The 13,517-nt window shown below is 40.4% G+C and overlaps 1 protein-coding gene across 6 annotated transcripts in view; it reads right to left on the reverse strand.

Annotated features, from left to right (window-relative positions):
* The window catches only part of PDLIM5 (PDZ and LIM domain 5), a 126,229-nt gene that overhangs the window by 41,612 nt on the left and 71,100 nt on the right, over nt 1-13,517 (reverse strand). For 5 of the 6 annotated variants that reach the window (XM_081207000.1, XM_081206998.1, XM_081207001.1 and 2 more), the window contains 6 exons: nt 12,924-13,096; nt 11,739-11,775; nt 8,005-8,034; nt 2,951-3,061; nt 1,899-2,003; nt 814-942 (listed from right to left, as the gene is read on the reverse strand). In XM_081207000.1, the coding sequence (XP_081063126.1) occupies nt 814-942; nt 1,899-2,003; nt 2,951-3,061; nt 8,005-8,034; nt 11,739-11,775; nt 12,924-13,096 (585 nt within the window). The remainder of the gene's footprint in view (nt 1-813; nt 943-1,898; nt 2,004-2,950; nt 3,062-8,004; nt 8,035-11,738; nt 11,776-12,923; nt 13,097-13,517) is intronic. The other variant, XM_081207003.1, reaches the window with a different exon arrangement.

Below are 13,517 nucleotides of genomic sequence, written 5' to 3' on the forward strand. Positions count from 1 at the left end.
ACCAATTCAGAATAGTTTGTGACTTGTTTGAATTTTTCAGGAAGTGATGGAGAAAACACAAATGCTGTGATATGAAAGCAAGTAGCATTTGCTTTTGGTTGAGCTTCAAATACATTTGTTGTTGCCCCCAGCAAAAGTGGACCATACGTAAGAGACATTTTGAACTTCCATCTCTTGATCACATTGAATGTCTGAGCAGAGTGAAATACCTCACCTCCCCCTTCTCACTCATTCTGGATACAGACTGTCACTTGAGGTAGAGGTAGAGGTAGAGGTAAATGACTCCTCGACAGTTAGGTCCAGCAGTTAGGTTCAGTCAAAGGGAACTATGGGGTGCAGTGCTTATCTTGCTTCAGGCCGAGGGAGCTGGCATTTGTCCACAGACATCTTTCCCGGTCATGTGGCCAACATGACTAAACCGCTTCTGGCACAACGGAACATTGTGACTGAAGCCAGAGCATATGGAAATGCTGTTTACCTTCCCGCTGCAGCGGTGCCTATTTATCTACTTGCACTGGTATGCTTTTGAACTGCTAGGTTGGCAGAAGCTAGGGCAGAGCAACTACCTGAGGTAGAGCAGAGCTGTAGGATAGGTCTCAGAAGTAGGGAAGTTGGACTATGGAGAAAGTTGAGGAGAGAGGGAGAAGAGGTGGACAGGCAAGCAGAGAGAAAATTTAGGAAACCTAACATTCGCTTTTCTTCACCAAAGTTTGACAGGCATTTTGCGAGCTTCAGAGAATAAGTAATAAACAGTTTTAAAAAATAATTTATGATATGCTTTGAACAGAATGTAATAAATTAGTATGAAACTACCTAGTGTAGGTTGATGCCGTTTTGGACACAATGGCTACTTGGCTGCTATCACTTAAAATATGAACAGTAGCAGGTGGATATGGTGCACACTTGGGCAAGGCCTCCAATGGATTGTTGAAAAAAAGTTCTCTGAAGAAGAAAATGACAAAGTTTCTAACACCAGAAGTTCTCTTAGTATCCACCCCACCCCCAGCAATTGCACAAATGTATCTGAAGTTGGCTTAAGTTCCCATACTACGTGGTTAATTTGACAAACTTTACAGGCATGGCCATCTCCAACCAATTTCTGCTCATGTAGGATTCACAAATATCTGTCTGTCGACAAAGAAGACAAAATGCTGTGCTAGACCAGTGTTCCCCATCCTTGGGTCTCCAGCTGGTTTTCAACTACAGTTCCCATCATCCCAGACCTTGCTAGCTAGGGATGATGAGGGAGTTGTAGTTCAAAAACAACTGGAGACCCAAGGTTGGGAAACACTGGGCTAGATTAACCAGTTATGGTGAAAATCAGTGGTGGAATTTTAGAGGTACACACGATTGACCAGAAGTCTAATTCATAGACTCCAACAAGGATACACAGTTTCTGTTGTTATTTGTGCTGGCAGTTTCTGGGATTAGCTATGTCTGAGGTGGGGGAACATCAGGCCTGGGGGCCAAATGCAGCCCTGTCTAACTAATCTGGGACTCTACACAGCCAGCCATGCCCCTTATTGGCTGCAATTCATGCCTGAGCTGGAATGTGTCCTTGAACTGTGGTAATGGTTCTCTGGAAAGAAAAGAGCTAGGCGGTGGGGGTGAGTCTGAAATTTTGCATGGCTGGAATACCGCCTAATATTCAAAGGTAGGATTTGCATCAACTGCCCCATTCACTTTTTGTCTCTGGCCTTGTCCAATACCAACATACAGCCCCTAAAGGTTTTCTGTCAAGGGAGTGCCCCCCCCCCCGGGATAAGAAGGGTTCACCACTGATGGATGTGAAGGTGTTAGCCAGCTGGGATAACTCACTTTCCCATTAACAGGAAGTAAATAAGGCAAAGGAAGAACTTTCAAAACTAATAATCCAGTAAAGAACAGTAAGTATTTACCTCTTGTGAGATGTAGTAGAAAGATTAGGACCAGGAAGATTGGTTGAAGAAATAGTGATAAGAGCTGGATCTGTTACCACAGAAGTACTTGAAGTTGCTTCTCCCCTGATAGATAGCAGTTTGTTTCAATTCCACCCCCAAAATCAGAGAATAAGTCAAGTTTATGAAGAAAATGTTAAATTCTACATCTAAATGTGATTTGACAGATGGTATTTGTGCACAAAACTATTAATCCATTGGAGTGACAGCAAGTCTACAAGAGTTTGGCACTGACTGGTAGCCACTGCCGAAGCAGAAGGTTGCAGCTTTTTCTAGATTTTCTAGAACTTATTTGGAACAGTCAAAGCTGAATTCACAATGCAATTCAGACCTTGGTGAGAATTTTCAAGTTTGTTTCATAACAGTGATAGGGAGATCCTAAAAGCTGAGCATGTTTTGCATGCTTTGAAAACATACTTGAAATTAAATAATGGAAGTTTCAGTAAAAATGGCAAGGGCATTCAGAACAAATCATAGTCCAATACAGAAATAACTTTTATTTTGGCCAATGGAATACACATATACAGCTTCAATATCTCATTCGCACTATTAGCTCTTAAGTTGTTGTTTTTCTTAAAATTAATGAATAAGAGCAATCCAGTTTGCCACAGCACCCTGCTTTTTGCTGTGTGCATTGCCCTGTGCAAAAAAATATTTCACAATAATGCTTCCCCCACAATTAACAGCTTCCCATGCACACAACACACAGGAGTGCTGGCTGTGCCCAGTACCATGCATGGGGAGTGAGTATATTGGGTCCATCATTTTCCAAAATAGGGAGTGAGAATCCACTGGTCCAATAATAAAGCAGTGCCATTAAGCAGTGACAATTGTGACAAGGATAATGCTTGCTTAATTATCAAATTTAGTGCAAGTCTGATGAACTACTTGAGAATAATATGACTTCTTCAAGTGTCATGTGCATTCATGTGTGGTGCAAAACGGTTTTCCACAATAAGGTTTAGTCATGTCAGTGAACCATGAATGGATGGAACAAGGACAGAGAAACAGACCTTTGAGCTGGCAATGGTGGTTGTTCTGACACATCAGGTATTTCACAGGTCTGGGTAGCTACTGTATGGGAATGCTGGGTTTCCAATCCATTAGTTAGTTCTGTAGATATGCTTTATTCATAATAGTAACAGAGAACACACGATTTACGTAACCAGCCACACGTTTTGAGGCTATATAATATCTAGCTTAACATTCCATAAAACAAGAGTTGCTAAACCTCTAGGAAATGCCAGTGTGAGTGTTCAGAATTTCAGTAACAGAGGGGAAGATGATTGCTTTAGCCATAGGACACAAAGATAAATTCTGAGCTACTGATTCTGCACTAATTTTGCACTAAGCAAGGTTGCAATCCAAACCCCTCTTTTGCTCGGCTGAGGGGGACTTGGATTGAGTATAGACTTACCTCCACTCACTTCAGCCAGCTCAGCTGGCCTCCTGCTGGAAGAGATGCCCCTTTCTGCTCTCTGAAAGGTGGTTCACTGGCAGCATCACTGCCAGCACAGTCCAGCAGAAAGCACCCAAAAGGAGTATTCTGAGGGCAAGGCTTAGCTGGCCTGGGTTCCTGAAGTGCTCCCACAGCCAGCACTTGACAGCATCAAGTCTACCATGGGCCAAATTACTACCTAAAATTGGCACGGAGCTCAGATTTTATCTACCAGCCCCACTTTCTACTACAGCTGCCATGAATCAGTGGGCTACAGATCTATTGCGAGATCCATGTTTTGTAGAGCCTTGGTTGCAGCAGCAAGCAATATGGATCACTCTGTTAGCCACACTTTAGTTCCACTGAGATCAGTGTGGTGTAATTTAATTATCTCTATACTGTACCACTCATTTCAATGTTTCTAAAGCATGACATAAGTCTTAATCCAACCATCTCTCTCACTTTTTTCCCTTTTTTTGCTAAATGTGCTGTGGGTGCCAGCTCAAAAGGGATAAAGAAAAAAAAGAGAGACAATGGTACTGGGATGATAATGGGAGCGTAGATAGGAAAATGCCTGCATCAGTAAATCTGTTCACCCTTTCCCTTGATTCTGTTCAGTGTAGATGTCTCCCCTCCACCCCACTCCGACCCTGGTCTGCTACAGCCAGCCATCTATGCTGTTACTAACAAGCATCCAGATGTGAATTGCTGGGGGGGGGGGATTAAGATTTGTGTGCTGTTGCCACTGACAGCACACACTTTAGCATATGCGCCGCTGGGGTGCAACGATCCGCCCAGCGCCCCCAAATTTAGTTCAGCCCCCAAATTAACTTTTATTATGATATAAGAGTTAATTTTGTGTGCACGGCGCCATTGAGAATGACAAGCACCATCACTGAGTCTGACAAGCGCTGCTATTGTGAATGACAAGCGCCGCCGCTAGTGCGGCGTGTCTTTGGTAAATGAGCACACAAAGCTGAAAGTCCTTTAGTGAAATAGTAGGTATGTATTTTGGTAATACCTAGGTATATATGTATTTTGTTTTTCTGACTTGATCAAAATTATTTATTATTTCATAACAGGTAGATAGTTAAGTGCTTAGGCGGCTTCAGTGGTGGGAGCCTGGCGCACCCCAGAATTCGGTGCCTGGGTGCCCCGCACCCCTTGCACCCCCAGGTAAAGACAGCCCTGGCCACTGAACTCCATAAATAGAGATAAGGTAGGGAAAAAAGATAGCAATTAGAGACTGAAGAAAAGGAGGAAACAAGATAGAGACAAGAGTCATGGTGGAGGGAAAAAGAAGGGACTGAAGCCTGAGATACGTGGTACAAGTACACATAATCCATTTTAGGTTCCTGGAGTAACCAAGCAACTTTCGATGCATAAAGAATACTTTTTTAAAAGTATTGCATTTTTTCACCCCCCCCCCAAAAAAAACAAGCAAACCTGGGAGGAATGCCCCCCTTCAAAAGTTTCAAAATTTCCCAGAAATTGTACATCTCTACTAGATACCATCTTTGCAGTAAAACTGATTGACACATCGTTCACCAGGGGAGGGGGGGGACCCTGCATCAGACCCATATTTGTAGCTCAAAGACAGAGCTAATGGATTACAGCTGAGAATGAAATGGAATCTGGTAGTTATTAAGAACTTTCAAGTGTTCTAGCAGAAGGGGGTCAGGCATCCAGGTAAGTTGAATGCTCGTTGTGCCAGGGGGAAAAAAGTTTTTCTTGGACTACACAAAAGTGATGACAAAAGTTATGGGCTTGGAGCAATCTAAGCTGCTTTCCAGCCATTCAAAGTAGTCAAAATAGAAGCATGGGGAGTTTGGGTGAGATTTGGATGCACTGGACACTGTCAAATGCAACACAAATCCATGTACAATGAGAATTGATCAGTATTTCGATGGTATGGGTTGCAGCAAAAAGGGGAAGCAGCTAAGAAATGGAACTGCAGTAAAACCTGTGCTTATGGAAACGAACAGATAAAGAAGCACAGAGCTGAGATATGGGGTGGGCACAGGCCTATAGTAGGAGATGGGGAGAGAAAGGAGTGGGGGGGGTGATATGTGTCATGTGAAAGCAAAGAGAGAAACGGAAGCAAGAGGAGTTCCAAGGAAAAGAGAATGTGCACTATATGTTATCCAGAGGGGGGAAACTGAAAAATAAAGCAATAGTTACAGAAAAGAACAACTTACAACTTTAGGGGGAAGGGGAGAAAGAAAAAGAAAACGTGTTACAACTATTGTCAAAGCAATGAATCCTATCTGCATTAATATAAATGTAAACGTGGTCTTCAGAGTGATTTGTGCTATGTGTGCGCCTGACCTGTATCAAACCCTGCAAGCAAGGAGGGCCACCAGAAGTCTCCAAAACACAGTTGTGATTGAGATTAATTGCCAACATTTAATTGAGCAATTGCCAGAGAAGAATACTCTTTTTTTTTTTTTTACACTGCTTTTATAGTGGCTTGCGACAAATTTAGAAATATTCACTTTTAACTTTCTCAGCAAAAGCCGTTCATTTCAACAGGCCTTCAGCAAGAAATGTTGCTCTTGGTGGTGAACAGTGCCTATTATCATTAAAAACAAGTGTTTCAGCACCTTAACATCTTTATTATGTATAGGTTTTTGTGGGCTCCAGTCCACTTCATCAGATGCATGAAGCTATATCCATGAAAGCTTAGGCAACAATAAATTTGTTTTTGTTGCAAGAGACTAACATGGTTATCCTTTGGATAATATTGCAAAGGGACTATTCATTCTGCACATCCATTGTGTCTTGCAGTGGCTTTCTATATTTGGAGAATTCCCAGCATTTCTCTGTAGCCTTTGAAACAGAGCACCACCACACCCTCCACCTTTGGTTATTCAAATATTACCAAGAAGTAGAGGAACCAGTTGTGTAAGAAATGACTACTCTTTGCTCCACCTTCATCCCTCTGAATTTGGGAAGTAGGATTGCCATATTTTAAAGAACAAAAAAGGACACATTTGCCATCTTCTACTTTTAACTATGGATAGCTATGATGACTCTACCCATGAAAAAGAGAAAGTGTCCTGGAAAAAGAGGACATATGTCAACCCTATGTGAAGTGGCTCCTGGAAGTGTTTTAGACTAGTAATAAAGAATGGTGATATATAACATCTGTATGGCACTTTCAAGTTTTCAAAGGACTCCAGATGCATTATCTAGAAATATTTCTTACAATCACCCTGTAAGGGTAAGGCTAGATTCACATCATACATGATACTGCTTTAAACAGTCATGAGTTCCCTCAAATAATCCTGGGAGATATAGTTTATTAAGAGTGTGCTTTGTGTGCATGGTGTAAATGTGGCCCTAGTCATTATTCTGTCTTGGTTAGACCACACCTGGAACACTGTGTCCAGTTCTGGGCACCACAATTTAAGATGGATATTGACAAGCTGGAACATGTGATGAAGGGTCTGGAAATCAAGCCTTATGAGGAATGGTTGAGGGAACTGGGTATGTCTAGCCTGGATAAGAGGAAACTGAGAGACAAAAGGATAGCCATCTTTAAATATCTCAAGGCCTGTCACATGGAAGATGGATAAAGCTTGTTTTCTTCTGCTTTGGAGGAATGAACCCAAACCAATAGCTCCAAGTTTTAAGAAAGGAGATTCTCACTAAAGATCAGGGAGAAGTTTCTGATAGGAAGACGTGTTTCACAGTGGAACAGACTCCCTCCGAAGATGGAGGGCTACTTCCTTGGAGGTTTTTAAGCAGAGGTTGGATGCCATGTATGATCTTGTTGAGATTTGTGTGTTGCAGGGGGTTGGACTAGATGACCCTCAGGGTCTTTTCCAACTCTACATTTCTATGGTTATTACTCTCCATATACCAGATGGGAAGACAGAGGAGGTTGAGAAAGACCGGCCTGGCTAGTCACCCAGTGAGTTCATGACAGAGGTGAAATTTGAACTGGAAACTGACTTCATAGCTCAGTTTCTTTAGCTGCTATAGGGCATTCTTTTGATTATGAACCAAGCTGGTCATTGAAGGGATAGTTATTATGAAAATTAAACCTATGATTAGGTCATAATGAATATACAGTCTACAAAATGGGCCCAAAAACAGAGGAAAAACACTCTTGACAATAACATCTGCAAAACTGTGAAATAAGGTAAAATGTTCTAGTGCCAAAAAATTCACTTTAAATGTTACATAAAAGCCACAATACGTCCACATAACAAAAGTGAGTTTACATTGAATCAGACACTTCACCAGCTAAATGACTACACAGCACAGTGGTGTTTTCAAACATTCCTGAAGACTACTCTCTACGGTGCAATGCACATGCATTAAACAGAGATGTGTCATTTTATTACATCAACAAACGTGACAATTCAGTTCGTTTGAAAACAATGAAGTAATAATTAATCAAACCAATCTGAGATTGAGGTCCCCCCCCCAATTGAAACAGCTTGTGGTTTTGAAAGAGTCAAATAGAATTTGATCACAAATAGCACACTATTGGGTTTTTTTAAAATTCTATAATGTAACCAAATAAAGCAGAAACACATCTTAGTAGTTTAACAGCTTGCCCTGGCATATTTCAAGTTTTCTGCACACGTGGCTGTTAATGTCAAACAAGTGAGCAGTTACCTCAAATCTCCATTTCCTGTTTGACTTGCCCTAGAGATAAGTCAACAAATAGTGAGCTGAAAATATTGTTAGGCAGTTGACTCTGGAGAACTTGCATTCCCCACAAAGTAAATGCTACAGAAAAGAACTTTTGAAGCTGGAGTGGTTCAAGGCTTTCTTTTGTTTGCTTTATTTGTAATTATAAATAATAATAAAAATTTCCTGAAGGAGGATCCTAATTAAGTATCTTTAAAAAAAATTAAGCAGAGCTTAAAGCTAGTAGGAAAATGTGGCTTCACTGGGTTTTGCCCTTCCAATGTAACTCTGGAATGGAAATCATGTGTGGAAACAGTACATTGACAATGATGCTTAGAACACAGTGCAGCAAAGAAGAGGAAGAGTTGGCATTGTAGTAAAAGGTGCCTCCGCCTCCTCCTCTTTGCCCATCTTCAACTCTGAAGCAACTCATGTACCCTACAGTTGGGACGGATATTCATTCAGTCAGCCAGCCAGCCAGTCAGTTGTGTTATCTTGTCCAGGTCAATCCAAAGCAAATTACAACCAAACAAATAGACAATAACCCGGCACGGATACATTAAAACCAAGAGGAAAGAGAAATACAGTAAAAACATTCCTCCCACCCTAATTCACTCTTTTGCAGGGCTCTTTTGTTATTTCCTCCTTCTTCTTTTCCACCTATGTCAAATGCTATAATTTGGCTGACTGGCACTGGTCATGGCTTGTGGGCTAAAATCATGGGTAGGATCGATTAATTGCAAGCTCCTTAATGCAGCTGCCCAGGTGAGGGATGGCACCTCACTCCTGGCTGGCTCAAGATGAAGTTGCAAGGAAGTGGGGTCCTTGAGCTAGATGGACATACTCTGCTGATAGCTGGCAATGTCAGAATGGAGAGGTCTACAGTTCCCCTGTGCTGCTGTTGGGAGCAGATTAGGAAGGGCTCAGTCAACTGGCTGGTTCAGGACCCAAGCCAAGTGTTTGGCCACTTGTTTGGCTGCTTAGCAATTTATCCCATCCAGCTTGAGTTGAACTGCCTGCACTTCTATGTTGCCTAGAAATAGCAGATTTGCTATCAGTAAAAGTATGACCGTTTAATTGCACCATGTCTTCAATTGAGTGTAGGGAACAAAATGCAGGCATTTCTATAAGAAATTTGCTCAAACATATTTTTTTCTAAAAACACTACAGGTATCTAGCGGCCTTCTTTGCCAATACTGTCAACGTGTGTGCTATGCACAGAGTTCAAAAGACTTGAAGAATAAGGCAAGAGGGAAGAAATTAACTTAAAGGTAACATTTATTAAATACTCTTCAAGCTTCACAAAGCATAAATTAAATCAATATGTATTTGCTATAATACATTATATTACAGAGTAATATGCACCATCAAAGCTGCTATTAAGGACAAAGAAAAAAACCACCCCATAATAAATAAAACCTACACTCACTACCTCATACTATTTTCATTGGTTGTTATACATGGCCCTGTTCCAGTGTTATTTTTCCTAGGTTTATAGCCGAGGAGAGTTTAGAAACCATGTATGCACAGTGACATTTCTCTCAAGTTGAGCAGAGTCGCATTATGCTAACATTCCTAAAATCCCCAAAATGGCCTTTTTTCCTTTAATGCATTTGAAACATTTACATCCCGCTCTAAAATGCACCTACTACTGATTTTGAAGAAGCTACATAAGGAAACAAACAACTGTTTCCATCAAAATCAAACAAAGCTGTACAGAATTAGCAGAATGGTTTCTTAATGTACTGTCCCTTTTCCATGTTAAACTACTGCAGCCTATTCTTTCTCTGCAATAGACAAGAAGAGGTTCTTCTCCAAGCTACTTAGAATATTCTATATGCCACTTGTGTGCTGGCTGCCTATTTAGATACTGATTTTAAAACAGAACATGTTCATCTCATTCTTTACACATCAGTAGGAAACTGTTAGAAAAAAAAGTGTAGAAAAGGCTAGAATTTCTCATGTAATCAAAGCTAATGGTTTTCATTTCTTTATTTGCAAAGCAAGTGGAAGAGAAAGAGGAAGAAGGAAGGGACACGTGCTTTGTTTTTAAAGCTTGGCAAGTCACTGGACGTTAAGGACACGTGCTGAGACGCCATGGTGCCAGTCACGTAATTTTGTGTATCTGGGACCTATGATGTGAAGGGGAACCTTTTCCCTGTGGAAAGAAGCGACAGAAGAGATAGATAAGAGAAGAAAGAGGTTTGCATCGCAGCCCACTGCATGCAAGAATCTGAACATGCAGGATTTCATGCACTTTTAGCAACTCAGCTTCTTTACACTAACTGTACTTGCACTGGGATGCAAATTTCATGGAAGTGAAAGGGTTTTAAGAGAAAGCAAACTTCTAGCACCAAGGCTGACAAGAGGCACTTGACAATGTGTGGTTAATACCCACTGAATTCTCAAAAGCTAGAACAAAGCCTGGCTTTTCAGCTGTTTTGGGGGGGGTGTCTTTATTATCCTTGTCCCTTCCATGGCTAGCTAAATCAGAATTGTGTAATATAAGAAGCCATGCAAATCTTCAAACGGCATTATTTACACAGGTCACAAAAAGTAGCATTTCCTGGTGCAGAATCTTGATTGATTTTCAAATGCCAACTCCATGCATCTGTTTAACTCTGTTGAACACAGCCCTGCCAACATATTTGCCTTTAATTGCACCATAAACTGCAAGGCCAGTATATCACAAGGAATATTGTCCTTTTGATGTACTGCTAAAGCCACAACAAACACTCCACACATCCCAAGCATTTATAAGTCTGCTGCGACTGGTTGTAGAAAATCTGTTCTGTTACAAACTAGTGATGGGCAGACCAACTACATCTGATTCAGAACTGATCCAGTAGATACAAGTTTAGACAATAAAAAAGGTGTGTAAGGCTTTCTGCTTCCACTTGGTAATCTAACAGGTCCCATTGCCCACCTACCTTGGCCAAGACAGATGCCACCACTTTGTATTCCTTATAGCAAAGTTTGGGACAGCTGAATGTCTATAGTGGAGACCAAAGGCTGGAGAACCTTTGGTCCCTCAAAAGCTGTTGTACTATCATTCCAGACCACTGGCTCTGCTGGTTGGGACTAATGGAAGCTGGAGTAAGTGGTCTACAAAGAGGATCCCAACCAGGACAGAATGGGCACAGGCTACAGAGAAAGCATTACCACACATGTACATTTGTTCAAACAACTGGGCATCTTTAGAATCCCACCTGCCTGTCTCCTTGGTAATTTCACTTGCTTATCAAAGTGAACATTCAATGTAATTGGAAACATTCTCATGCCACTTCTATGAAAAGTGGGCCAAAGTTTAGTAACTACCACATGATTTTGAGAAAAGGATCATTTGCTTAATGAGTGAAAGGGACCGAATAAAGTTATGAAGGTAATCTAAAGATGAACGGGGTACCCAATATTCAAGATGAAGCACCTTTAAAAACGCAGTATAAATCTTATTATCTGCTTTCTTGCTCCTGCCTTTCCATTTCTATACACAGCCTGAGAAAATGTGAAAATTGGCCAGGTTTTATAGCAAAATCCATCCTTACAAAAGTATGTCAATAATTTAAAAGGCTACTAAGTCTTACGCTACTATCTACAACAACGTGCAAACACTTTAAAAATGTCTTGTACTTTGCACCCACATGAATAATTTTTTTCACACTATTAATCAAAAATAAACCATGCAACACATCAAATTATATTTCAGATCAATAACTTACTTTGCTTTCTTTGAATTATCAGGTTCTGGTTCTTTCACTGCAAATAAATAAACCACTAATTACATTTCCATCAGAACACCACAGAAGTTTTTGTTTTTTTACATTTCTGCCATAATCCAGAGAACCACCAAGCCTAATTTCCTTTATGAAAAATAATGACATCTAGCATCCTCTAAAATCACAAGTGTCTTAGGTAGGGTGCCCTATTTTTAAAGGAAACCTACTAGGTTCATTTTTCTTTATGGGCAGCTCACTCCAATCTTCAACTAATCTTATCATTATTAATGATTGAATCTATAAATCTTAGTCCTGAAGTGTAAAACTATTGTTTCAAGCTTTTCGATATGCCTAACCAATTACTACTTGTTAAACTGTCATGAATGGGTTTTTTACCACTTTTCTGTCACCGTTTTTAACCAACAACACCCCTCCCCAATATTTTCTGACATTTCTGATTGGCTGCTTACACACCATACATGTAAAGCATATTACACACACACACACACACACACACACACACACACACACACACACACACACAAGAATCCTGGGAACTGTAGTTTACCCCTCAAAGATTTATAATTCCTAGCACCCATAACAAACTACATCTCCCAAGAGTCTGTTGCACTTTAAATACATGGTATATATGCAGCCTCCCTCTCACTCACTCTCTTTTAAACAAAAGTATTTGTAAAATGTGATTGATTGACTAAATGTATGGAATAATCTCATTTGAGAAATTAAATATCACATTATGTAACTACCAAGCTTTACGGGTATCATACCTGGAAAGACTCAGGCTATTATTTAGAACAACAACAACAACAAACTTTTTCAGAGTAACTTTCAAAGACTGGCAAAAGTAATAGAAAACATTAAGCAAAGTCTCCTGGTAGCTGGGATCCAAAGAGCTGTTTAGACTCATGCAAGGGACTCATCCTACCCTACTGGGAAGTTTTATTCTTTCACCACCCAACTCTCAAAGTACTTTGGAAACTCTTCTCACTTTCCAAAAGGGGTCTACTGCATAGCACACACTGCACTGCTATTGTACCCACTGCTATTGGACCCACAGAATTAACTACATAGTTTTGTTTTGTTTTTTGCTATTATCTACTGAAGCTTCCATAATACATGATATAGGACAATGCCAAATGCCACAACCATTCAGAAAGCAGAACTCACTGTGTTCAGTGCCAGTGATCTGTGCAAGGATGCGGAAAGAACGTGACTGGGTAGTTCCTGTCCTTGGGTGCCAATCCTCAGTATCCTCAATCAATCGTTTCTTGCTGTTGTTGCTGTGAGTGGGTGGGTGGTAAAACTCTGTATTTGTATAAACAACATGCTTCCGAGGTGGACTAACAGAATAGAGAAAAGATGGAACACCAGTAAGTGAAATAAAATGTAAACAGCATCATTGCCGTTGCTATTATTATTATTATTATTATTATTATTATTATTATTATTATTATTATTAGCTAGTTTGCACGTAATGTTAAACCACAGTTAACATACCTTGGGCTTGTTGCACCATCTAAACCCTGGCTCACAATTTGTTTATCTCCAAATGGTAAATCCTTGAAGTTTGTACTTGGCTTATAGTGCTGTTTTTAAAACAGCCAGAAGTACACTGCTTGTTTGCATTAAATCATAGTTAAAACATGAACTGTGGTTAAGCATCACATGTGAACACAGCCACTGACTAAGATAGAGACACTAAATACCTGCATTAAAAATCAGTTTCACTGAAATGTATCATTCATTTTTGCAAGTAAATCC

This window comes from Podarcis bocagei, assembly GCF_964188305.1.
Source record: "Podarcis bocagei genome assembly, chromosome: 9".
NCBI lineage: Eukaryota > Metazoa > Chordata > Lepidosauria > Squamata > Lacertidae > Podarcis > Podarcis bocagei.